We start from the raw sequence: 27,623 nt of genomic DNA, 5'->3' as shown, positions 1-27,623 counted from the left end.
ATGACTTACTGACTAAACAACAAGAATTTCATCTTATACTTGTATCACTATTATATTTAACATTCTTCTAGAATAATTCTGTAAGATTACAAAAATCAAGATACGTTAATTTTAACTTCATTCAACAAAGCATTACACTCCTCTCCCGATTAAAAATTAAAAACCAAATAACAAAATAAAATGAAGAAATGTGCCTAACATTAATCTGTCAGAAGCAACAGCCAGAAAAGAAAAAAATACAGCCTGACATTTTTCCTGTTTGCCCAATGAGTTAAACAGTACCTTCCATTTAGTTTTACTGATTTGAAAAGTTCTTTGTTCATTCTTAAATAAATATTTGAGCACTAAATACTAGCCAGGTACCGCTATGGACATTCTTGGTTCTCAAAGGGGAGAGACACTGGTACATACCATTTTAATCTAATGTGACACACGCTACAATGCATATATGACAGGAGCACTGATCCAAATGCAGGAAAAGGCAGGTGTGCTGCTGAAAAGGAGATGAATGGAAGATGCCCGGGAATTAGTCAGGTAACACACCTGCAGAGTGCTAGGAGAAGGTGCCAGGCATTGTGAATACAAACAGGCTTTGGAGTAATCAGTAATGCTTATACCACACGAATGCAACATCCATTCAATTTTATCACCTTTTATTATTTTACAATATATTTCCAAAAAATGCCATTACAGTTGCCTTAACTGCTCTATAAGACCTGGAATCAAAGAACACTGGGAATTAGAACACACACATCAAGCTGTAATACCTACTTGTGCTGAACCATTACTACCGAAGGGATGTTGTTTCTTAAATAAGCAGATGTGTGGCAATGCAAAATAAAATACAAACTGGTTAGAACAGTAAACTTTGTTTCAATGGCTATAGAAAGGAGGTGGTTTTGTTGTTTTGTTTTGTTTTGTTTTGAACACATCTGGTCTGGCAGCAAGATGTAATATGCATTTAGAGCAACACATGCCCTGAAAGCTTATATGTTCAGTTGTGTGCATCACCTGAACTCAGAGCCCAGATGAAAAGAGTAATCACTCTCCACACCCTCAGCACCGCTCCCTCCATAAGGTCACAATATCCCTAAACTCAAGATTCTTGTTGGTGAACTATTTTACAATTTTTTCTCCAGTGACACTGGACGCTTTTAGTTTTTTCTCTGAAAGAGAAGCAATGAAAATGCAAGGACACCCTCCAGGGTCCAATTTTCACACCACATTCTCCAAGTAATAAAATAGCAGCTCTATAACGTGGACGAAAAAAAGTTTCAGTTTCCTCCTATTCCTCCTTCAGTTTTTAATCATTTAGCATTAAAATTTATCTGGAGTCAGTGGGTTTTCCCAAAGAAAATTTTTAGTTGCCAAGTATTTTCAGAAATTTATTAAAGCGTTACATATATGTAATTAGCTCTTATCTACCAAAAATATATATATGTATATATATTTGTATTTATTTATCTTATCTTCACTGAAGTGCTGTTTTTTTTTTTTTTCCTGGCTGAACATAAGAACCTAGTGGACAGACAAATGCTGGCTTTATTTCTTTATAAGCAGTAACTGGAGTCTTTTCATTCAATAGAAACTACGTGTTCATAATAAGCTCACAAAAGGCAATATAAGGACACACCTACTGAACAGGCATCTGCCAAACAAGTTTTAAGTTGGACTCTACCAAGTAGCACTATGGCATTATAGGCATTCCATTTTTCTTTTTTCAAGTCTGTCAGTTCTTCGCTAATTTTTTCCCCCTAGGAGGGGATAGTGTGTAATCACAAAGTAAGGCCTAGAAACCATTCATAGTCACTCCCAATATTAGGGTGGACATCATTCTCAAGAGCTGATATAAACCAGACTGAACAGGAAGTACTCAACTAGAACCACATTTGGTCCCAAATAGTCTCCACTAACACTTTGCTGATACACATGTTCCCTTGACTGATTTTGTGTTAACCTTTAAAAACTTCTAACAAGTAAGACTGCAAAGTTTTCAGAGTTGTAGTCTTAGGGGGACTGCTACGTTCCAAAGAATACGTTTTGATTCACAAAATGTCATTGGTAACGTCTTGTCCATAAACATGGTTGGCAAAATTAAAAAAAGGCACAAAAGGGGAGTAACGAGAAATGCTTTCCACTTTCAGTGAAGAGTACCAAAGCAAGTATCTTTCAAGAGAAAAGGCAGAGAAAAGTGTTCAGTACTTCATGCACAACTTGAGCTAAAAAGAAAAAAAAATTCTCTTCTAGGTCCTGAAGCTTGAGAAAACGAGTTTTCCTAATCACGTGCTTCGTGTCAAATAAAATGTAAAGCTGCACAAATACATGTTTGGTTTAACAGTGGACCCTTTTTTTTTTTAAAGAAGTGAGGCAATTAAACAAAGGACAATAAAACCAAAATACCTTCATCAACAAAGCAATTCCACCTGTCGCCTCTGTCCCTTTTACCACTTAGTGGGGTAAAATGTCCAGTAGAATGTAAAATGCAGCATTCTCAATCATGGGATCTAGAAACTTTTCATGATAACTTATTGCAAATTGCACTTGACAGTTCACCACGACGATGGAAAACTGGCCCCTTGTTCGCTTATACAGTCCTTAAGCCCCAAAGGGAAGTCACCAGTAGAATGACCTGGATAAAAAGTTTGCAGCTGTGCTCAGCCAGCTAGCTCCACCCTCCGGGTGGGAGCCCACCCGGGACACCGCCTTGTCCTGCTCCTTCGTGGGACTCTCATCCTCAGGCAGGTAGTCAGGCAGCTCCGTGTTCTGTTCTACCTCCACAGGCGTGTCCTGGAATGGGACCAGCATCTGATACAGAGAACACATGAAGAGTTATTACAAAATCGACCTAACTGATGGAAGTGCATGTCACACACTGTAAGTCAACTTTACTTCTCGCTCTCATCACCATATTCTCAGAGGATACATTCCTTTAAAAAGTATCTTCTTCTTGTCTGAAGGTAAGTCCAATTAAAGAGCACTATGTAGGCACAGAAGGAAGAACTGCAAATGAAAATCCTCACGCTTTTCTCCTGAGGCTCCAGGAATAAATATTCAACTTCTGTGGTGTCTGAGATGGTAAAGAATCTGCCTGCAGTGCAGGAGATGCAGGAGACTCGGGTTCGATCCCTGGGTTGGGAAAATCCCCTGGAAAAGGGAATGCCTACCCACTCCAGTATTCCTTCCTGGAGAATCCCATGGACAGAGGAGCCTGGGGGGCTATACAGTTCATGGGGTTGCAAAGAGTCAGACACGACTGAGTGATTAACACTTCTGTCAATTTCAAGATGACAAAAACAAGTATCTGGCTGCAGTGGGCCCCTAAAGGGTCAATGAACCTCCTTTTTTTGGGAACTCAAGTGAACTAAAGAATCTTTTCCCTTATCACAAAGCTAGTGAAAAGTAGCAAGAGGCAAAGATTTTCACTGTATATACTTGCCCAATGATGGGACTGGATCTTAATGTTCTTAGATTGGCAAAATCAATTAAGTTTAGAAAGTATTTAAAAACCAATGCAAAAAAATAAATAAAAAATAAAAACCAATGCAAAGAAACCACACATCCTTTCCTTCCACATACAATCATCAAGACACCTCCACTGACATCAAGAATAGTCTGAAATCTACAAAATATCTCTCCATATTTCTAGAAGTATTAACTGTGAACCAAGAAACACCAAGATAATCTGACTCTGCCACATTCCTACATGCTCAGCAGCTATTTGTCTAGAAATACTAGCCATCTGCCAGCCCCAAGGAATAGTCGAGAAAGAGTCAAGCAGAAAGCAAACTAAACAGAGCTTTTACCTCTTCTCCACTTTCACTCTTCACAACTTGCTGAGCCTTCATAACCTTGGTTGATGCTATTGCTGATGCCAAAGCCTAGGCCAGAATAAAAAGACAACACTTTTGAACATGGATGTGTTTACCCATAACCTCAAGCGTATTTAGCCATTTGAGATACCAACCTCTGCTTTAAGATCTGAACGGATTCGCACCACACATCTCTGAACAGCCATTTGAAAAGTAAAGCTAATAACGCCTTTAATTTTTAACAAGGCCTCTTCACACAGGTTTCTCCGGGACTGAAAAAGTAAAGGCAAACTGTTATTAAAATGTGCAAAATAATGAATGGCAATAAACCAAACAATAAACTATTAACTCTGGGGGGAAAGGAAGGAACAGGGAAAGTAAACATCCCTATTTCAATTCTACAGTCGCATATTTGAAGGCACATATAGGGTGGTATTTTAGTTAAGTTTAGGAAAACTTGAGGGTCTTTGCAGAAGGGGTAGACATGGGCCTTAACAGAAGGAAATTTGAAAAATTCAGAAATATATGGAAATTAAACTCCTAAATAACCAATGGGTCAAACAAGTAATCACCAAATAAATTAGGAAATACTTTCAGATCAGTAATATGAAACACCACATACCAAATCTGACGGGATGCAGAGACAGTAGTAGTGCCTAGAGGGAAATTTATAGCTATAATAATGACATTAAAATAAAACAAAATCGCAAACCAATTACTTAATATTCCATTCTAGGAAACAAGAGAAGAGCAAATTAAACCCAAAGCAAACAGAGGAAAGAAATATAAAGATTAGAGTAGGGGAAAAAAGAGAGAATGGGAGGGGAGAGAGAGAAAAATCAATGAAATCACAAGTTGGTTCTTCAGAAAGAGCAACAAAGCTTGATAAAACTTTAGCTAGACTGACCAAGAAAAGAAAGAAGACTCAAATTACTAAAAACAGGAATAAAAGAGGATAAATTATGACCAACTTTACCAAAAAAAGGATATGTAAACACTATGAACAACTGTATGCCTAACACATTAGATAACCTCAACAAAACGATAGATTCCTTAAAAATCTAAAAAAAAAAACTGTAAAGTGACAAGAAAATATGAATGGACTACAGAACAATTAAAGAGACTGAATTTATAATCAGAACATTTTCCACAAAGAAAAGCCCAGAACCATATGGCTTTACTGGTGAATTCTACCAAATGTTTAAAGATCAACACCAACCCTTCACAACCAGACATTTCCCAACTCATTTTATGAAGCCAGGATAACACTGATACCAAAACCAGACAAAGACAGCACATAGGAAAAAAAAAAGACTACAAACCAATATCCTCTATGAAATCAGATGCAAAATACCTCAACAAAACACCAGCAACCTGATTCTAGAACCATATTAAAGATTTTGCACCATGACCAAATAGGAACTTCATTCAATTAGGAATGAAGAGTGTTGGTTCAATATACAAAAATAAACCTGATATAATAATACATGATATTAACAGAACTCAAAAATAGAAAGACAAATTTTTTTTAAAAATTGGGCAGAGAATGAACATTTTTCCAAAAGAGAAAATCTATGATAAAGATGCACACAATAAACACTAAACACTACTTAGTGGTATAGTCAACCACTAAAAACAGCGAATAGGCACACGAAAAGATAGCACCATTGTTATTAGGGAAATGCAAATCAAAAGCACAATAAAATACCACTTCACACCCTTTGGAATAGCTTTTTTTTAACAATGGAAAATAAATGTTGGCAAGGATGTGGAGAAACTGGATTGCTCATACATTGCTGATGAGAGAGTGTAAAATGGAGCAGCCATCGTGGAAAACAGTCTGGCAGTTGCTCAAAAAGCTAAACATAAAGCTCCCATATTATCCAGCAATTCTACCCTTAGGAACATACCCAAGAGAATTGAAAACATTTATTGACACAAGAACTCGTACATGAACGTTCACAGCAGAATTATTCACAAAGACAAAAGGTGGAAATAAGCCAAATTTCCATCAATTGATGAATTAATAAACAAAATGCCATATACCCTTACAATGCAATATTATAAAGAGGAATGATGCACTGACACGATACAACAGGGATGAACCCTGACGACATCACGCTAACAGAAAGCGTGACATGAAAGGCCACATCCTGTATCATTCCACTTACATGAAATGTCCAGGAAAGGAAAATCCATAGACACAGAAGTAGATCAGTGGTTACCAGGGGCCAGGAGGAGTGAGTGCTAACGGCAATAATCAGGCTTCCTAGGTGGCACTAGTGGTAAAGAACCTGCCTGCCAATGCAGGAGACCGAAGAGACATCGGTTCAATCCCTGGGTCGGGAAGATCCCCTGGAGGAGGGCATGGCAACTCACTCCAGTATTCTTGTCTGGAGAATCCCACGGACAGAGGAGCTGGCAGGCTACAGTCCAAAGGGGTGCAAACAGTTGGATACGACTGAGGTGACTGAAGCGATTAACACACACACAAACACACATCAATAATCATATGAATGGTGAATGACCCCAGCACTCCTGATCAAAGGTAGAAATTTTTAGAATTAAAATTTAAAAAGCAAGGTCCAACTACAGAGTGCCTGTCCATGTGAAAAATAGACACAAATAGAAGATACACACTACAATTCAACCTTGAGCACCTAATATTAAAAGCCGACAAGGTAGAAAGAGTTGAGAAAAATCAACAGTGTACAACTACTATACAGTACTTTAAAAAACTGTATAACTAGTATTACTTTTTCCTTAAACGTCTGGTATTAATAGAATTCACCAATGAAGACATTGAGACCAGAATGTCTTTATAGGAAGGTTTTTAACTGCAAAGTCAATTTCTTTGATAGACACAGAGCTATTCATTTAGGTTATCCATCTCTTTTTAAGTGAGCTTTGGCAATCCGTCTTTCAAGAAATCTTCCTGTTTCATCTGTATTATCAAATTTATTGACAAAGTTATTCAAAATATTCACTTATTTTCCTTTCAATGTCTATATTAAAGGATCTATAGCAATGTTCCTTCACTTCTGACATTGATAAATTTGTGACCTCTCTTATTCATGATAAGAAATGAGGTTTATCAATTTAATTGATCATGTCTAAGATCAGCTTTTGGTTTCACCAATTTTTCTCTGTGGTTTTCCACTTCACTGATTTCTGCTTTTTTTGTTTCTTCTGCTTACTTTGGATTTACTTTGCTCTTTTTCTAGCTTCTTAAGGTAGAAGCTTCAGTCACTGAGGCCTTTTCCTTTTTGTATATAATATTCATCTGGTGCTAATGATTTCCTTTCTAAACTCTGCTTTAGCTGCTTCCCTCAAATTCTGACACTGCATTTGCATTTTTATTTAGTTCAAAATACTTCCAAGTTTCTCCTTTCATTTATTCATTGATCCATGGATTATTTTAGAAACATGTTAAATTTCTAAAATATTTGGGGGATTTTCCAGATATCTTCCTGTGATTGATTTCTAACTTGCTTTTCGTTGTGAGCAAGGAATATACTTTGCTTGGTTCTAATTCTTTTAAGACTTGTTTTAGGGGACACAATATGAACTGTTTTCATCACTGTTTCATGTGCACATGAAAAGAAGAAATACTATCTTGCTGCTGAGTAGGGTTTTCTATAAATATCAATTAGGTTAAGTTGGTTGTTAGAGCTGAGTCTTCTATGTTCCTAAATGCATTCATCTCACACACTACTAAAGTAATGCTCAAAATTCTCCAAGCCAGGCTCCAGCAATACGTGAACTGTGAACTTCCAGATGTTCAAGCTGGTTTTAGAAAAGGCAGAGGAACCAGAGATAAAATTGCCAACATCCACTGGATCATGGAAAAACCAAGAGTTCCAGAAAAACATCTATTTCTGCTTTATTGACTATGCCAAAGACTTTCACTGTGTGGATCACAATAAACTGTAGAAAATTCTGAAAGAGATGGGAATACCAGACCACCTGACCTGCCTCTTGAGAAACCTATATGCAGGTCAGGAAGCAACAGTTAGAACTGGACATGGAACAGACTGGTTCCAAATAGGAAAAGGAGAACATCAAGGCTGTATACTGTCACCCTGCTTATTTAACTTATATGCAGAGTACATCATGAGAAACACTGGGCTGGATGAAGCACAAGCTGGAATCAAGGTTGCCGGGAGAAGTATCAATAACCTCAGATATGCAGATGACACCACCCTTATGGCAGAAAGTGAAGAGGAACTCAAAAGCCTCTTGATGAAAGTGAAAGAGGAGACTGAAAAAGTTGGCTTAAAGCTCAACATTCAGAAAACTAAGATCACGGCATCTGGTCCCATCACTTCATGGCAAATAGATGGGGAAACAGAGGAAACAGTGGAAACAGTGTCAGACTTTATTTTTTTGGGCTCCAAAATCACTGCAGATGGTGACTGCAGTCATGAAATTAAAAGACGTTTACTCCTTGGAAGGAAGGTTATGTCCAACCTAGATAGCATATTGAAAAACAGAAACATTACTTTGCCAACAAAGGTCCGTCTAGTCAAGGCTATGGTTTTTCCTGTGGTCATGTATGGATATGAGAGTTGGACTGTGAAGAAAGCTGAGCACTGAAGAATTGATGCTTTTGAACTGTGGTGTTGGAGAAGACTCTTGAGAGTCCCTTGGACTGCAAGGAGATCCAACCAGTCCATTCTAAAGGAGATCAGCCCTAGGTGTTATTTGGAAGGAAATGATGCTACAGCTGAAACGCCAGCACTTTGGCCACCTCATGAGAAGAGTTGACTCACTGGAAAAGACTCTGATGCTGGGAGGGATTGGGGGCAGGAGGAGAAGGGGACGACAGAGGATGAGATGGCTGGATGGCATCACTGACTCGATGGACATGAGTCTGAGTGAACTCTGGGAGTTGGTGATGGACAGGGAGGCCTGGCGTGCTGTCACGGGGTCACAAAGAGTCAGACACGACTGAGCAACTGAACTGAATGTTCCTAATGATTCTCTGTATACTTGTTTTATTCATTGGGGGAGTAGTATTCAAATCTCCAGCTCTAGTTGGAGCTTGGTTATTTCTCCTTGCATTTTTGTCAGTTTTTGCTTCACGTATTTTGAAGTCATATTCTTAGGGTATACATATTTGATTAATTGACCCCTTAAGCATAAAATGCCCCTCATTTTCAGAATAAAATACTGGTATTGGGACTTATTCTTGAAGATTGTTAGCAGGTGATACTGAGGTAACCAGTTAACATGAGTTCTCTCTCCCATGTTATGAATCATGTGTTTATACAATTCTTACCGTATCATCAAGACCATCTATATGCAAAACCACTGTTTTGGCACGTTTGTTTGTAGTTCCCAGAAAAAACTGAGCTTTCCTTCGACGTGAATTCATTTCATTGAAACTATCCCCATCTGCCATATTGGAAGATTGAAGAATGTCATAGATTTCAGAGGCTAGCAGTTTTGTTTCCCCTGGAGTTGTAGACCTTGAAAAGAAACATGTAAATTGGCAAAGTAGTCTTGTCACTTCTACTGATTCTGTAATTTTATTCCTTAACTTTGCAAAACCCTGTTTTCTTCATTCTGATGCTTTGTTCAATCTGAAAGAAATACTGGTGAATCCCAGAATAATCAGTAATGCAGAAAAAGCATCTAGTCTATAATAGTCTTCTAGTTTCAATTTAAACCCATGGTTCATCAATATTTAAAACTCATCACTACAGTGGTATAAAAGCACATTTAAAGAAATCATTAATTAAATAGGAAATCAACTAAAAAAAATCAGGATATAACATGTCCCTGGATTAACACTAACATTCAACACTCAGTTTAACTTCCAAAAAAATATAACACATAAAAATCCAAAAGGAAAAAGCAAAATAGGAGAGGATCATTTATATTAGTTATTTCAATACAGGGATTGTGAGTAAAAACAAACACCATTTCTCAATTTACGTTTTTATGTACCTTTTACAAAGCAAGTACGTATCGTTAAACCACAACTCAGGCAATAGTTTTCATAAAATTTTCAATCCTACTATGGTTCCTCACATAAATGCCTAGTGCCGTTCTGTCCAACAAAACTTTTGACATTGATAGAAATGTCCACTCACCACTTGTGGTTACTGAGGACTTGAAATGTGGCAAGCAAAACTAAACAATTTTATTTACTTTTAATTAAATAGCCACACATTGCAAGTGGTTACCGTAACTGGAAGCACAGGTTTAATGGTTCTTATTAGTTTAATTGAATAAACAATAAGTACACATAACTAAGAAAATAATCCTCATTTCACCTATACCTGGGCAATTACGGGGTCTTCCCTTGTGGCTCAGCTGGTGAAGAATCCACCTGTAATGCAGGAGACCTGGGTTCGATCCCTGGGTTGGGAAGATCCCCTGGAGAAGGGAAAGGCTACCCACTTCAGTATTATGGCTTGGAGAATTCCATGGACTATATATAGACCATGGGGTCACAAAGACTCGGACACAACTGAGCAACTTTCATTTCACTTGACTTCAAACCCTGTAACATGCATCCCAAGGATTTTACAATCTGTCCCCTTTCAGCTTTACCAACATCAGCCAGAAAAGCTTCACCTTGACTGTATCCTTGAAGGCTCAGCTCAACCACAGTCTTCTTTGTGAAGCCTCTTCACCCGAACACCCATATTCATTCCTCTGCATTCAAAGTACTATGCTTGTACTTAACACTACTGATCAAAATTTTCCATTTCTCTTCAAGAATAGGGATATATTCTCTCCATCCCTTCCACAGAGCCTAACAAAATTCTGCATAATCTGTTTACTGGATGAGCGGGAATACTTCATCCCTGATATTCAGACTGTACACACTCCAGCTACACAGACCATCAACTCCTGGGGTGCTTCTCTGGCAGTTTTCTGGGCCCCCAACTTACCATACCAAGGGTTTTTCTGGGCTACTGTTGACCACAGAGATCAATTACCTTGAATGATTTTGGCTTTGTATTCCAGGAAACTATCAAAAGGACTATTTTTTTAGGACATGTCTCAGGACTTTTTTTAGGAGATGTCTCAGCACTTTTCTGATAGCTGTTTCACAGGTCACTGCAGTTGTGAGGTATTCTGAATACCAGCCAACCAGAAGTTGTAAAAAGTACAAGGACATGGGTAAGAAGCACCATGAATTAAAAAAATTTTTTAAAAAGTCTTTCCTCTGTACTATGAATACTGTTTTTAACACATTTACATCAAATAAAAGAATCATCATGACATGTAATAGATTATCTAATGATGTTTCTCATAAAACTTTTTAAACACACACTATTCTAGAACTTTTTTATGTGCTTCCTAACCAACCAGTAGTGACCAAACCTTTAAAAGACTAATATCAAATTATTATCTTTCTGTTCTGCAGAATAGGAACTAGAACTAGATAGCACTAGTTCTTAAACAAATGGGTCTACTAACCCCTTTGAGAAGCTGATATAAAATAAATACTCCCACCACCACTATTTTTAACTTCCTTTATTTCACAGTTCCAAGTTTCATCATTTTCATACAGTAATAAATTCCTTTCTGGAAGATTTTTCAATTCCTATCTACTTAAAAGCAAAAGATTTTAAAAGAATAATATGGTAAAATCCACATGATGGTCTCACTTTGTTTTAAAGCATGTTAAAAGTATACCTCATAGGACTAATTTTATTGCTGCGCTTCCTATAAAACAGTTATATAGACTGTTTCTTCAGACACAGTCTCAAGAGACACAGTTTAAGAGACACTCTTAAAACAGAGTAAAATTTTGTCTTAGGCAAAATGAACTCTGCAAAAGTATATAAGCAAAAATGAAGTAAAAATTAAGTTACTTCTTGATCTGGGCAGTATATAAAGTATCACAAATATCTATATGTATGTTGCTGTTCAATAAATTATAAATAATTTCCTTTTTTCCCCTTATTTTTAAAAAATGCTTTTAAAACCAGAAAGAAGTCAAGATCATCTACAGATTTGGAAGTAAGTAATTTAGTCTTTAAAAAAAAATTACTATTCAAATACTATGATTTAAAACATTCAAGTACAAGAAGTCTAGATTTATGTGGTACATTTGGCCATAAATGTAAGAAAGACTGTATAATTAAACAAGTATTAATTGCCATAATCTTTTAGACAAGTGAAAACTGAAAGAGCTGATTAATGCCCTGGGTTTAGTTCTTCAGTCTTTAAAATCTGACATCCAAGAAAAAGACCATCTTGAAAAACTCTTCAAATAATTGGAATTCTGCTCTCAGTAATCTACTATTCCATAATGAAATATACTGATCCTTCACCACTTTTTCTAAACAGTTATCTATATTGAAAACACTCAAAATGTTACTCATAAAACACTGAAAGGTGAACTCTGATCTCTATTATATATCAAAAATAATGTTCATTTTGGATATATTTCCTTATTGATCATAAACAGCAATTCAGATGATTTGATGCTGCAAATAACATTTTATATTACCTATAAAAGCCAGATAAGACTTTCATACACTTCATGAAAGCAATGAAAATACTATTTCAGTATTAGAAGGCTTGCTATCATCTTTGGAAAAACTTCACAACTTTTCCTTTAGGAGTTGGTTTTACTGTTTTTTTCCTGGGTTGCTCACTAAGAAAAAGTGTTCTTGTAATATTCATGCAACTCAGAAAACCATCCTCTATCTTATTTCGATGCAGAAACAATCCTAAATTAAGGCTTCTAAGAAGAAAGTCAACAGCTCTGTTTATTAACAATGAAGTCCAAAGGCAGGAAAACTACAACCCTAAGGCAACAGCCCATCATTTATGTATCATCTCTGGCTGTTTTGACTCACAAGGGCAGAGGTGAGTACCTCAACACAGACTGTGAGCCCAACGAAGCCTAAAATAACCACTATCTGGTTTGTTTTTCTTTTTTTAGGAAAAATTTGCCAACCTCTGTTCTATACAAGTAACATAAAAATCAAGGCAAAATGCAATAGCATTTTCAAAAATCACAAGAAAACAAAAAGTGAACCATGAATCTCGTTCAACTGTCCTGTTCAATTTTTTTTAATTGATTTTTTTTTTAATTTTTTATTCCTTTATTTCTCATGTGTTCCCCATTCTGAACCCTTCTCCCTCCTCCCTCCCCATTTAATTGATTTTTTAAATCATATTAAAAAAAGAAAGAAAACAAAAGAAAAAGCATAAAGAAATGAAGCATATATATTTTTCATCCAAGATTTTAGCAAAATTTTAGCTAAAATTTTAGCAAAAAAAAAACAAAAAAATATGATTTTTTAAATCATATTAAAAAAAGAAAGAAAACAAAAGAAAAAGCATAAAGAAATGAAGCATATATTTTTCATCCAAGATTTTAGCAAGGACAGTCCACCATTACTATGGCACTGTTTCAAAATCTAGAATTTTAGGAAGTTCTCCAGATGAAATGAGATACTATGAAGTTGAAATGCCACATTTTATTAAAGTGACTTACTTATAGCATATTTCATGTGAGATATTCACACATGCTTTTATAAAATGCATCTTCTATCAGAAGAAGTATTACTCCTGAAATACTAATTAACAAATGTTTTAAACGGAATTTAGATGTTCCCCTAAACTGATATTCTGAAAATTTTCTTCACAGAGATTCAGGGTTAAAAATAAAATGTAAAAACGATTTTTTAATTAAAAAAATAAAAATAAAATGTAAACAAGTTCTAACCACTAACAATTGAGCTTTCATTTATGGAGAATTAAAATTAGAACACAATACCAGATTCATTTTGAGTGACAGAGAACTTAAAATTCTCTTCACAACTGAAGAACTGAACACAACAATGACTGAAGTCAATCCAACTGCTGATCTCTAAGCACCAAAGTGACCTAAACACAAGTCAAACCTGCTTTTGAGTAACATGTTAAAATCTCCACAAAATTCTGTAGCAAAATATAATTTGGTGATTAAAGGACAGAAATTATAAGATGCATAATTTTCTCTATTTTATAAAACATTCCTCCCTGATTCTCATGGTAAGAACAACCTCTACTCTCCCCACCTTCTTCTGATTTCTGGTTTTTACTTTGATCACTTAAGAGAGGATTCCTCTTCAGTCAATTATGAAGTAGCAGCTTGCCACAAAAGATCTCTATTCTGCAGGGTCTTACTGGGATATGAGGAGATCCTTCTGCAGCTTCCTGAGTTGCACAGATTCACAGAATCACAGCTCAATCTCCTCCTAACTCAGTATTGCTCAACAGAGAGAAACTGATCTGAATTCCACCCTGACTGCCTGGATGTCACAGAGCAGCCACATCACTGAAAACAATTAGGATATCTATATTATATGTGTTCCTGTGCTATGGCTCACCAAGATGATCTAGGTAAGAATGGGAGAGTGAGCTTCCCTGGTGGTCCAGTGGTTAAGAATCCACCTGCCAATGTAAGGGACACAGTTTCAATCCCTGCTCTGAATAGATTCCACATGCCTCGGAGCAACCAGCCCCACAAGCCCATGACTGCAACTACTGAGGCTCCGATGCCTAGAGCTGGTGCTCCACAGTGAGAAGCCTGCACACACCACAACTAGGGAAAGCCTGGGACAGAAATAATTATGTATATATAAAACTTACCCTGCTCTATATGATAAAACCTTTTCATTTTGATTTCTTAAGAATATTTAACACAAGTACCCAAAAGAAAAAAGTAAATGAGAAAATAAAAAGCCAGAGCAATTCAATTTCTTTAAAAAAAGAGAAAATCATGTCCAAGCCATGAGATAGTTTACAACACAGTGAAACATGCTGAACCAAAACCTGATTCTAATACTTCACAGCCTTACATGCTGACAGGCCAAAACACACAGTTTTATCAGCCTTCTGATAACATTCACTGATAAACTTCTAAAATGATTATTTCAGTAAACAGAGGTGACTTTTAAAAAGCTTTAAAGTGAAGTGAAGTCGCTCAGTCGTGTCCGACTCTTTGCGACTCCATGGACTGTAGCCCACCAGGCTCCTCCATCCATGGAATTTTCTAGGCAAGAGTACTAGAGTGGGTTGCCATTTCCTTCTCCAAAAGGCAACCTTCAAATCTGTGATCTCCACTGGCCAAAGGAGCTGAAAAACATATATAAAAATTATTACATTGTATTTCCACTTTTGAGGGGAAGAGGACCAAATTATAATGGAGTATGCAATGAATGTGCCTTCATTTTACTACTGAAGGAGCCAGCAAGGATCACCACCCTGTCCAAAAAAGTATACTTTATTTGTATTAAAAATAGAAGCTTTTTGAAAGCTTGTAGCAACCATGAAGACACACCTTGGATCTCCCTTTAAGGAACCTGCCCTTCGGCTGTACGAAGCAGAGTGGTAGAGCCGCCAGTAACAGTGGCCCTGAGATCTGGCACACCACACAATCCAAGGCCTGATCCCTCCCGGGGAGACCCAAGCAATGGGCGCACTAGGGCCTGGCCAGTTCTGCCCAGTGCAAGACTCATCTACAGGGTGACCCTGGCTTTGCACCTCCCTCCAGAGTTTTCTGTCAGATCTGCACTGCAGTCTGACACTCTCCTTGTCCCATTCAGTTTCCTCTTCACTTCCCTTTAACAGAGGTCAGGTCTGTGTTGTAGTCTAAAGAAAGCAGTCCGATCCTTCTTCATTCCCTTCTATCTTTACAGACCCTATCTCATAGTAAGCTCTTCCAGTTCTAACTCCATCTCAAGATCTCCCTCCCAGATGATTTGTTGTTGTTTAGTCGCTCAATCATATCTGACTCTGCCACTCCATGGACTGCAGCACACTTCCCTGTCCTTCATCAGCTCCCGAAGTTTGCGCAAACTCACATCCATTCAGTTGATGATGCCATCCAACCATCTCATTCTCTGTCGCCCGCTTCTCCTCCCAGAAGATACTGCAAGGTAACGACCTGAGCTGACACAACTCTTCTCCTATAAAGACACTAGTAGGGACTTCCCTGGTGGTCCAGCGGCTAAGACTCAGCACTCCCAGATACTGATCCCCGGCCAGGGAACTAGATCCCATTTTTCTGCAAGTAAGAGTTCATTAAAGATCCTGCAGGCCACAAACTAAGTCTCGATGAAGCCAAATAAATGTTTATAAAAAATATATACACTAATAGTCTCCCTACTATGTTACAGATGGATCTCTCATTTACATATACACACATACATATATATGTATCACAACCTTAGCCAACCAAGCTAAGAAACTGTTATAGGTTAAATCTATGGTGCCTCTAAAATTTGCTCTAAAATTCAAATTTGAAGTATATTTTAATAAACAGAAATTTTCATTTCTTACATTTTTAAAATTTGTACCATGTATTTTCAGCTTCAATAAACAAACCTGTTAAAAGAATACACAATCTTAAGTTCATTATGTGAATAAAATAATCGTACAGAAGCATTCGTATTACACTTAATCCTTTCACTGTTTCACAAAGAGTATGCCAGTTAAAAATAATTAATTATATGGCATTAAAGCCCACTAGGAACAAGAATAATGCAACCTCGTATTTTATATAACACTTTAGAATTTACAGAGCATTTCTACACAGATATCCCACTGAATCCTCAAGCACTCTGACCTCAAATCAAGGGCAATGATTAATAAAATTAATCCCAGTCAATATTTTCTAATATTTATTTCTAACTGATCACCTGGATTAAAAAAAAAAAACCCTTCAGGTTCTAACTTGTCATTATCAAAGATCAAGGGGCCTATCAGTGTAGCTCGATTAAAAACAAAACTATTAATAAAATAAAATTTATCTAGAAGCCAAGAACACTAAGAAAAAAAATAGTTTCTTGGAAGTCAGTTTGGAAGATTCGCCACAGATATAATTTAATAGTCTTTGGGAATTATAGATATTTTGTGAGCATTACAGAAATTTTGTGAACGCTCAAGCCAAAGAAATTGCAAATTTTCAAAGCCAGTAAATTAAATGGTTACCTACTATATCTTAAAGACGATCATGTCTTAGGTAAGATCAAGATACAAAGTAAACTAAGATAAAGCCTCAGAAAACATAGTTTTTTTGCTTTCAGACACAGTAGAAGTATCAGAACACTTCAATTTCTATCCTTTTACAAGGAAATCGGTGAGGCCTGAGAACCGGACATCCCCAGAGGCAACACAGCTGAAGGCCTACAGATAGAAAACTTGACCTCTCTGTAATTTTCTTACCCATAAAATTTATCTAACACACTTCAAATAGCAAAATAAGATGATGAATATGAAAATCTTTGTAAGATGAAAGGTATACTTAAAAAAACACCCATTTGCTAAAATTCAAATTAAATGGCTCTGAGAATTCTCTGGAGGTCCAGTGGCTAAGACTCCACACCCCAGTGCAGGGGGCTGGGGTTCAATCCCTAGTCAGGAAACTAGATCTCATATGCTGCAAACAAGAGCATTCACATTATCACAACTGAAGAGTTTACATGCTACAACTAAGACCTGGTACAGCTAATTAAGTTAAAAAAAAGATTTAATGGTTCTCAATCTCTAAGAGACCTCTCAATGATGCTAAGGAAAATCTCACCTAAAGCCCCTTCAGTCATGATACAGATCAAGGTTCTTTTGAGTAAGACTTAGATGGAGTAACAGAAGAATTATGTACTATAACACTGCATATTTTCAAATATTTTCAAATGTCACTGTGTTGCTCTACTAGCAAATCAATAAATATTTCACAAAACCTCATACAAGGTAGGATTTTCTCTTCTTAGAAGAAACAATATTCATAAGCACAATGTGTTATCAACATTTTAAATAAAATCTAAGCATTTTCATAAGGACTACTGTTAATATCCATGTTTAAGAATAAACAGAACACTGCCCATCAGAACAGTTTTTGACATATAACCCACATAACCTACAAAGCTATGCCTTCATTTTAGAATACCAATTTCAGTAAAATAACACGATCCACTTCTCTACCCCCCTAGGAGACACTACCTACTGTACTTACTTCTGTATAACATTTTGCAAGCTTAACATCATTCCCAGCTCTCCTTTCATCTTTTCTCGGTTGGCACGGCACTCTGCCAAGTATCGAAGAGCCTACAGCAAAAACAGGAATAAGTTAATTCACATGTCCGGACAATTTAAAGTGAAACCCTGTGCTCACTGACTGCAAGAGGAAAGAAAGTGAAAAATAGGTTTTTGTTTTTAGAAGCAATTGGTTTTGAAGTGTTTGGAAACTCTTCTTTAAATGTGATCATCAGAGCAGTCCTCTAGGGGAAAAAAAATAATTCTGAGCTGACGGAGCTGAATCTGCTCTTAGAAACAAAAGTTCCCAACTTATCTTTAAGGTCAAAATCAGGATGTTCCGGTTTTATTTTCACTTCATCCTAACAAAGATACAAGGAACTAAATTCCATTAATTAATTTCAGAAAGCAGTCCCAGTAGCCATCATTTCTCTAGGTGCTTTTTACATATTAATTAAAAGAAACTACCAAGAGGGACAAAACATACAACCCCCTTTATGGAATGGGTGGTTTCTAGCTTTATAATTCACTTTTAAAATGTCTTTTTTTTTTTTTTCTGCTTTTAACTGAAAAGCCAAACATGAACTCACTCTCACAGATTTCTATTTTGTGAATTTCACTTTTCTAGGATGCTTCTCTCTTAAGATTTGAAGTACATTTTTGCACATTTCCTTCAAGTGCTGATTCTTGGGGGACTGGGCTGTTCTACAGACCTCCTCCTCTCTCATCATGTGCTGCAGAGTTCAGTACCTGAGTCGCAGGGGAATACCTCTGTGGACTACACCATCCAAAAGGGCCCTGTCACTCCACTGACCTTCACATTTCCTACCGGTCCTCTCCACAACATCTCCAAAGTGCCTGGTCATCACCAGGAATGGTACCATCCGTGAAATCACAAGCCCAGCAACCTGGCTCTGACTGCAATCTCCTATCTTTCCTATAACTCCTTTTACCTGGATTTTTACTTGCACTAGGGGAGGGGAGCCCAGTGAAAGCCGGTGGTCTTGCCCAGTTAGGCAGGCAGAGAGCAGAGTTGGGGAGGTTAGGGTAGAACAATATAATTTAAAAATATACCTTTGGTCTTTATCTAGTTCCTGGCACAGAGCTCCTAAAAGCCTTGGAATTTTCCAACAGGAGTTTGAGGAGATCCTTAGACCACACTTGGTTGAGTTTATGTGGAAGAAGTAAGGGAAGCTGGGGCCCCTTGATGGCCTCAGGCTGGGACTAGTCACTAGAAAGACCAAATGACTAGAGGGTGGCAGTTTTCAGCCCCACCCACCAACCTGGGCTTCCCAGGTGGTACTAGTGGTAAAGAACCCGCCTGCCAATGCAGGAGGCATAAGAGACACGGGATTGATCCCTAGATCAGGAAGATCTCCTGGAGAAGGGCATGGCAACCCATTCCAGTATTCTTGCCTGGAGAATCCCATGGACAGAGGAGCCTGGTGGGCTATAGTCTATAGTTGTGTCACACAACTGAGGCGACTTAGCACACACACAATGATCTGGGAGGTAGGGGGAGGATGGAAATTGAGCTCTATAAAAAGTCCTGAAAAAGGAGATTCAGAGTTTCTGATTTGGTAAATACATCCACCTGGCAAGGTGGTGTGCCCGACTCTACAGGGACAGCAGTTCTGGCACTCCCCTCCAGACCCTGCTACTGGAGAGGAGCCCCCACCTGCTGCAACTAGAGAAAGTCCATGCTCAGCAAAGAAAGACCAGTGCAGCCAAAAGCTGATTTTAAAAAATGGGAAAACTTGAAAAAAAAAAAAAAAGAATGAAGTATTGACACATAGTACAATGTGGATGAACCCTGAAAACATTATGCTCAGTGAAAGAAACAAGTCACAAAGACCACATATTATATGATTCTATTTATATAGAAAATATATACGCACTTTTGCCAGAGACATCTGCAAATAGAAAACAACAGAAAGTCGTGGCTGTTTAGGGAAAGGGCGTAGGGGCTGAGGAACAATAGAGAAAGAGTAGAGCTTCTTTCCAACAAGATGAAAACATTCTAGAATTAATTGTGGTGATGGCTGCAACTACGAATACACTAAAACCCACCACACTGTACACTCTAAGTAGGTAAATTGCAAGGTCTGTGATTTAATCTTAAAGTTGTTACAAAACAAAAACAAAACATAAGTGCCTCTTTGAGTATCTTTCTGTATTGATATAATCCTTAAGATTTCTTGCTCTTCCTTGAAAAAAGGAAGTTGCAGAACATTCCATGCAGGTACTATGCTACCATTTGTGCCCAGAGTAAAACCAATATTGTATCTTACCATTTGTATAAGAGGACTATACACATTCATGTTTGCACATACAGAAATATAGTCACACTAGTATCTGCTCTACACTTTTAACTTCTTACCATGTCATCTGCTATTTTTCCAAATTTTCTTTAACTGCAAAATTATATACTGAGAGTAAAATTACTGTAGGCAACTTACGAGCAAAGCTGAGTGGACAACAGGGGGGTTGGGATGGTCCATAAATAAAATAAGGCCGGGCAGACATCCCTGATCCTGGACAATGGCTCGTCGGTTTAAAGGATCTGCGGCTAGGTCTCGGAGCTGGTTAACTACAGAGAGAGCATCAGGTTCCTCATTCATGGTGGAGGACGACGAATTCATCTTCTATGCCATACACGTGGACAAAAATCTTCTGAAGTTCTGTAGAAATGGTTGGAAAAATCATTTCCAGGCTACTGAGCTGTTTTACAGCATTTATTAAACCATGAGAATCACAACACCTTCAGAAAGAAATAGATGTATCTAAACCATACAAAAAACTTAAGAACTAGAAATTCCACAGTCTGGGAACCGTCAAATGAACATAAGACAGGCTAACTTTAAAAAAGTTATTTATATGTGCACAATGTTTAAAGAACATATATCATCTTCATGATTCCAATAAATTCTTTTTTAGCAATATATATTTTAACATCAAAGTCACAATAAAATCTTTACAGTTCAAGTTTATAACCCTTGCTAACTTCTCAAGGAGCACCGAAGAACTGATGCTTTCAAACTCTGGTGCTGGAGAAGACTCTTGAGAGTCCCTTGGACTGCAAGGAGATCAAACCAGTCAACCCTAAAGAAAATCAACCTGAATATTCACTGCAAGGACAGCTGCTGATGCTAAAGCTCCAATACTTTGGCCACCTGATGTGAAGAGCCGATTCATTGGAAAAGACCCTGATGCTGGCAAAGACTGGGAGCAAGAGAAGAAGGGGACAGCAGATGACCCAGTTGGATGGCATCACCAACTCAATGGACATGAATTTCAGCTAACTCAGAGAGATAGTTGCAGACAGAGGAGCCTGCTGCTGCTGCTGCTAAGTCACTTCAGTCGTGTCCGACTCTGTGCAACCCCATAGACGGCAGCCCACCAGGCTCCCCCGTCCCTGGGATTCTCCAGGCAAGAACACTGGAGTGGGTTGCCATTTCCTTCTCCAATGCATGAAAGTGAAAAGTGAAAGTCAAGTCGCTTAGTCATGTCCAACTATTCGGGACCCCACGGACTGCAGCCTACAAGGCTCCTCCGCCCATGGGATTTTCCAGGCCCTGGCATGCTGCAGTCCATGGGGTCACAAAGAGTCAGACAAAACAGCAACTGAAAACACTTCGCAAAGTGTAACACTGCCAGTGTTTTCTTCCTCTAGGATACTACTGGAGCCTAAGTGTCTCAGGGAAAAGCTGCTAGCTGACAGCTTGTTTTCTAATTCATCTGTGAACAAAACCAAGCTTACTAAGATTACAGCAGATAAAATCCTCTAAGGAAAGAAGAGAGTCAAAGAAGGTCATAAACATAGAAACCAAGAAGGGTACCTTGCCCTGTGCCTCACAACAGTGCCATTTGGGAGATCAGAGTCAAAGTGAAAGTCGCTCAGTCGTGTCCAACTCTTTTCGACCCCATAGACTGTAGCCTGCCAGGCTCCTCCATCCATGGGATTCTCCAGGCAAGAATACTGGAATGGGTTGCCATTTCCTTCTCCAGGGGATCTTCCCAGCCCAAGTTTTGAACCCTGGGCTCCTGCATTGCAGGCAGATTCTTTACCAGCTGAGCCCCAAGGGAAGCCCTGGGAGATTAGGGTGAATCTGAACCAAATCCAAGCACAACTGTCCATCCCTGGGTGGACCATTCTAAGAAAAATGAAACAGAATCTGAGGTGAGGTCATTCATTTGATAGATAAGGAAATAGTCTCCGAGAATTTAAATAATTTGCCCCAGGTGACAAAAGCTACTTATAGAACTGAGCTAAAATCTTATCTCGGCTTGATGAAAACCAAGCTGGAATCAGGACTGCCTGGAGAAATATCAATAACCTCAGATATGCAGATGGTACCATATTAATGGCAGAGAGCAAAGAGGAACTAAAAGAGCTTCTTGATGAAGGTGAAAGAAGAGAGTGAAAAAGCTGGCTTAAAACATTCAAAAACTAAGATCATGCCATCCAGTCCCAACATTTCATGGCAAACAGATAGGGAAACAATGGAAACAGAGACACACTTTATTTTCTTGGGCTCCAAATTCACTGTGGACAGTGACTGCAGCCATGAAATTAAGACTCTTGCTCCTTGGGAGAAAATCTATAACAAATCAAGACAGTGTATTAAAAAACAGAGACATCACTTGGTCAACAAAGGCACATCTAGTCAAAGCTATCGTTTTTCCAGTAGTCATGTAGGGATGTGAAAACTGAACCATAAAGTAGGCTAAGCGCCAAAGAATTGATGCTTTCGAACTATGGCACTAGAGAAGACTCTCAAGAGTCCCTTGGACAACATGGAGATCAAACCAGTCAATCCTAAGGAAAATCAATCCTGAATGTTCAATGGAAGCACTGTTGCTGAAGCTGAAACTCCTATAGTTTGGCCACCAAGAGCCAAATCACTGCAAAAGTCCCTGATGCTGGGAAAGACTGAAGGCAGGAAGAGAAGGGGGTGACAGAGGATGAGATGGTTGGATAGTATCACTGACTCAAAGGACACGAGTTTGAGCAAACTCTGGGAGATAGTGAAGGACAGGCAAGCCTGGTGTGCTGCAGTCCATGGGGTCAGAGTCGGATATGACTGAGCAACTGAACAATAACTATCTCCTAAACTGGTCAGGTCTTTCCACTTCCCATACATTCCTTTGAAACCCAGCATACCTTTTTTTTCCCCACAAAAGTAAACAAGATTTCTAGGTAACGTAACATGATAAACATACAAGCCAAAATACAATATATCAAGGAATAATCTTCACAGATCCAGAAAGTTAAAAATAGGAATTTCCATTAACCAAATTACACAGTATATTTCTTATTAGGAGGAATATAAAGGTGTAAATACTTACCACAAATTAATGAGTTAGTTTAATGCTAATTCCAAAAACAATGCCAGTGGAGGAGGTGGGCTGGGAACAAAATTATTCTATAACTCCAGAAAGCCTACTAAAGTTATTTGGGGACCGGCGAGGGTGGGAAGAGGGAAAGTAATAAACAGCCATAGCCTTCGAAAGTATTGAAATACACAAAGATATAGAGTAAAGCCATAGCAGGGGCTGGAGGGGCGGTGGTCAAGAGATATTGCTCCCAAGAAAGCTGTTTATACACCCAATTGAAGGTTCTATGTGAGTCAATACCCAGGCTCCACCCATTGTTAAATGTGATTTTAGGCTGATCACTTAAACTCTTTGTCTCAGTTTCTTCATATGTAAAATGAAAATTAATCACAACAGCTCTTAAATGCTATATTGTCCAAGTGAAATAACAGTACACACTAAAAGGCTCAGAGTACTCAAGCACACTCTAAATGCTCAACAAAAATAATGGTTTTAAGTTACAATGAGTCAAAAATCAATTTTAAAAAATACAGTTATTCAAAAAATAGTACTGGCATAACTTCTAAGCAACTTTAAACCAGTGCTAAGGATCTTTAACTCTTAACATATTTTAAAATATCATACCCCAGAAAAAAATTTGAGAAGGTAAATTTCTGAAGCTTGCAAGCAGATGCAAAATATAAGACTCGGAGAAAACAAGGCCTTAACAGGATAGTACTTGGCAGATAGTTTTCTCAAAATGAAAATACAGTTACTTCAACAATTTAAAAAATAATTTCTTTTTTTTTTAAAGCTATAGACTGAATACACATAAGATTAAAGAGTTTGCCTCTTAGGTGCTTCTATTATCAACAGCATGAACATCCCTGTTTACAAATCAGCTTAGGAATGAGCTTTATGTGCTGTCACCAGCACAAACCGCATCCAAAAACCAAAACTGCAGAACCAACCATTGGACCAAAGGTCCAGGAATCACATTTAAGAACCAAATATGCTGGGTGATGGCCTTTGGTGTACAACACTGGCCTTGGAACCTGAACCCTCCATTCTCATCTAAAGAGTACTTAGAGAACCACTCGGTGGGAATGATTCAGTTTCAGTGAGCCTCCCCTGTTCCTTTGAGATGAACAAAAAAATCAGAAGAGTTAAGACTTTCAACCGTATCAGTCCACTGATAAAGAGATGGCAAAAATTAGGATCTGCCCAGGAAAAGGTAGGAAATGGCACAAGGCATACCTTTTCCTTTCTCTCATTTTGTTCAATTAGGACAAACAAATCATCATAAGACAATGAATGCACCCCAAACTTTAACAAGCACTCTGATCCCCATGTTTAAAAAAGCCAATTCAGTAGGTGGGGTGAGGCCTGAGATCCGTATTTCTCCCAGGTCAGTTCTATCCTTCTAGTCAGGGAACCACACACACACACACACACAAAAACAGGAATTAGGTGATAATGTGAAGCACCTGTAGCTAGGCAGCTGCCTGAAAGACTGTCTTTTCTTTCAGCCAAGGTGTACCACTCAACTCGACGATGTATTTGACTCTCATATGCAAAGTTAAATATAAATACACAGAACTGTGGAAGAAACACACCCACACCCTAAATCCACATTCAGCTAAGTTTGTTTGTTTTTTAATAACCTAGACATTGACATCAGATCTGGCTTTGCCTGTTACCACCTAACTAACTATTCGAGAGGCTGGGTTACTACCTTTGAGCCTCAGCTTCCTCTCATAATAATCCTGAGTGGTCGTCAGGTTCAAAGAGTAAGAACTTCGCATGGTGATGAGTACCAGCAATTACCAAACAAGAATAATATTTGATTCTGTGGGGATTCTATAAGGTCAAGTGTTAGGGTACACACACGAAAGGAGCTGCTTGTATGCACAAGTGCCCCCAAGAACAGCTTTTTAAATACAGAGAAATGAACACTGGGCTTGCCTGAATGAAGCCGAACACAACCACTTCCTTCTTTCTGCCCCTAATAGACGAGCGTGGGCACAAAACTAATGCAAAGTTCCCAAAGAATTACCTGGAGAGATGAAGTGACGAAGACACCCATTAATGCTGCTACGGTCAAATAGTCATAATAATTAAACTAGGGTTTGTAAAAATTGGCATGCAAACGGAGAGGAAGTGAACAAAGCTATCATTTTCACTGGGAAAGTGTCGTGGGAGCACGACACTTTACAGAACCTGAAGGGACGCACTGCTGGGTCCTGACTGATGTGAAGGTGGGCAGAGCACCCCCGCCCCGGAAGATTCGCCGCCTGGGTGCAGGGGCCCGCATTCTGCGGCCTTCCCGGCCCCACCGCTTTGTCTGCCTTCCCCAGACACTACATACCACTCCAGCGCTCTAGGAATCCACGGCCTGCCGCACCATTAGGGCCACATCGACGATGAGGTAGGGGAACCCAGAGGCGCGTGACAGGGTCAGCGACGACAAACGACCAAGCTGACTTCTGAAGCCTAGAAGCGAGGACGCTGGCGGGGAAAGGCTCTACGGGCTCTCCCTCATGACCCAACCACCTCCGCCAGTTCTGCCTTCCCATTGGCTGAGGCCATTCCAAAGCGAGGATAAAATATCCAATCAGAAACTGTCTTCTTAGACTAAAGCGTTCATTGGTGACCAAGGGAAATATCCAAAGTGTTAAACCGGAGGATCCAATGAGAACCCGGAAAGAGTGAATTGGCCCAAACGACTCTCCGTCTATTAAGCGCTAAGCCAAGAAACATTCCCCAGGAGAAACCCTCGCAGTTTCCTGACTACAATCCCCAGAGTTCCGGCGCTTGAGGAACCTCTCCGCCCCTTCCTTCAGCAATTCAAATTGAGCTTTACTTCTCAAACTATTCATTCATTTCCAATAAAGCAGTTTTGTAATACTTCATTCGCTTCTGTGGGTCTTAATTCGAATCTTTTCAAATGTTTTTGTTTTTGCCTAAGAACATTTGCACTATCTTCTTAGCGCGAGGGTTGCAAAGGACAGGGTTTTTTTGTTTTAAATGGAAGCTTCTTTTTGGAACGATTTTTTTGGGGGGGTGGGCGGTGGCGGTGGTAAGGAAAAAGAGACAAATGATGAGATAATTTTCTCCAATTCTTGAGGAAGTATTTTTCTAAACTTTTTCCTATTTAGTTTATCAAAGTAACGATTTAAATACTTGTTTAATTCATGGCGATCACTGACATTTTTGTCTAGATATAGATTTTATATTTTTAAATATTTCTCTAAGCATAATTTAAATTCCACAGGCCAGTCTGAATATAATGATTGCATTGCACTCAATAACTTCATTGAATAAATTCTGAATTCTCATTCACAGTTTCATTCTGCCACGTACTAAATATATTAAAGTTCAAAGGAATTTGACAGGCTGCTAATGGAGAAAGGATGAGTGAAAATAAATATCCCAAGCTGTAGTCTCTGCTAACGCCTCCAAAATTTAATTCGTGTATACGTAAATTTAAAAGCAAAATAGAGACTTCTGCTCAAATTTTTTTGCCTTCTCTTATCTTTGGTTAGGGCCTCCCAGATGGCACTAGTGGTAAAGAACCTGCCTGCCAATGCAGGAGACATAAAAGATGCAAGTTCGATCCCTGGGTGGGAAAGATCTCCTGGAGGAGGGCATGGCAATCCACCCCAGTAGTCCTGCCTGGAGAATCCAATAGACAAAGGAGCCCGGTGGGCTACAGTCCATAGGATTCCAAAGAGTCAGATACAACTGAAGCAACTAACACGCATGCACGTGTCCTTGGTTATACTTTTCTTCCTCCTAATTAATTTGAGCAAAAGGAGCAAGGTTGAGTAGAAAAGGTCTCTTTCACACCATTTTACCTATATCAAAAATACAAAAACATGTTTGGCTGGTTTCTGCTTCCCAAAGTCACAAGAGGGAGTGGTTGCTGCTGCTGCTGCTAAGTCGCTTCAGTCGTGTCCGACTCTGTGCGGCCCCATAGACGGCAGCCCACCAGGCTCCCCCGTCCCTGGGATTCTCCAGGCAAGAACACTGGAGTGGCTTGCCATTTCCTTCTGCAATGCATGAAAGTGAAAAGTGAAAGTGAAGTCGCTCAGTCGTGTCCGACTCTTAGCGACCCCATGGACTGCAGCCTACCAGGCTCCTCCGTCCGTGGGATTTTCCAGGCAAGAGTACTGGAGTGGGGTGGTAGTAAGTAAATGTTATGTTGTTGTGCTCAGTGGTGTCTGACTCTTTGCGGCCCCATGGACCGTAATCTGCCAGGCATCTCTACCCACAGAATTTTCCAGGCAAGAATATTGGAATGGGTTGCCATTTCCTAGTCCAGGGGATCTTCCCAACCAGGGATTGAACTCAAGTATCTTATGTCTCCTGCACTGGCAGCAGGCTCTTTACCACTAGCGCCACCTGGGAAGCCCCAGTAAGTGAATACTGAGTCTAAAATAAAAAGGAAACAAAAAATGATGTATAATGTCAGGTGGTGGAAGCACCAGCCTCATTTGTAAC

At 38.8% G+C, this 27,623-nt stretch overlaps 1 protein-coding gene across 2 annotated transcripts; it reads right to left on the bottom strand.

Moving 5' to 3' along the window:
- Positions 1–636: 636 nt before the first annotated feature.
- ARMC1 (armadillo repeat containing 1) lies at positions 637–25,668 on the bottom strand. 2 transcript variants are annotated; one of them, XM_005892951.3, is made up of 7 exons: positions 25,489–25,668; positions 20,264–20,485; positions 17,785–17,876; positions 9,091–9,280; positions 3,965–4,081; positions 3,804–3,878; positions 637–2,805 (listed from the first exon to the last, which is right to left on the bottom strand). In XM_005892951.3, exons 2-7 carry the CDS (start codon positions 20,444–20,446, stop codon positions 2,614–2,616), a joined length of 849 nt encoding a protein of 282 aa, XP_005893013.1. In that variant the 5' UTR covers positions 20,447–20,485; positions 25,489–25,668; the 3' UTR covers positions 637–2,613. The 2 variants fall into 2 exon arrangements, with proteins under 2 accessions (XP_005893013.1, XP_070238427.1); XM_070382326.1 differs by lacking the exons at positions 9,091–9,280; positions 25,489–25,668 and having other exon boundaries at positions 20,264–20,477.
- Positions 25,669–27,623: the final 1,955 nt, after the last annotated feature.

Source organism: Bos mutus, chromosome 14 (genome assembly GCF_027580195.1).
Source record: "Bos mutus isolate GX-2022 chromosome 14, NWIPB_WYAK_1.1, whole genome shotgun sequence".
NCBI lineage: Eukaryota > Metazoa > Chordata > Mammalia > Artiodactyla > Bovidae > Bos > Bos mutus.
This window is presented reverse-complemented; position numbering and strand designations above follow the sequence as displayed.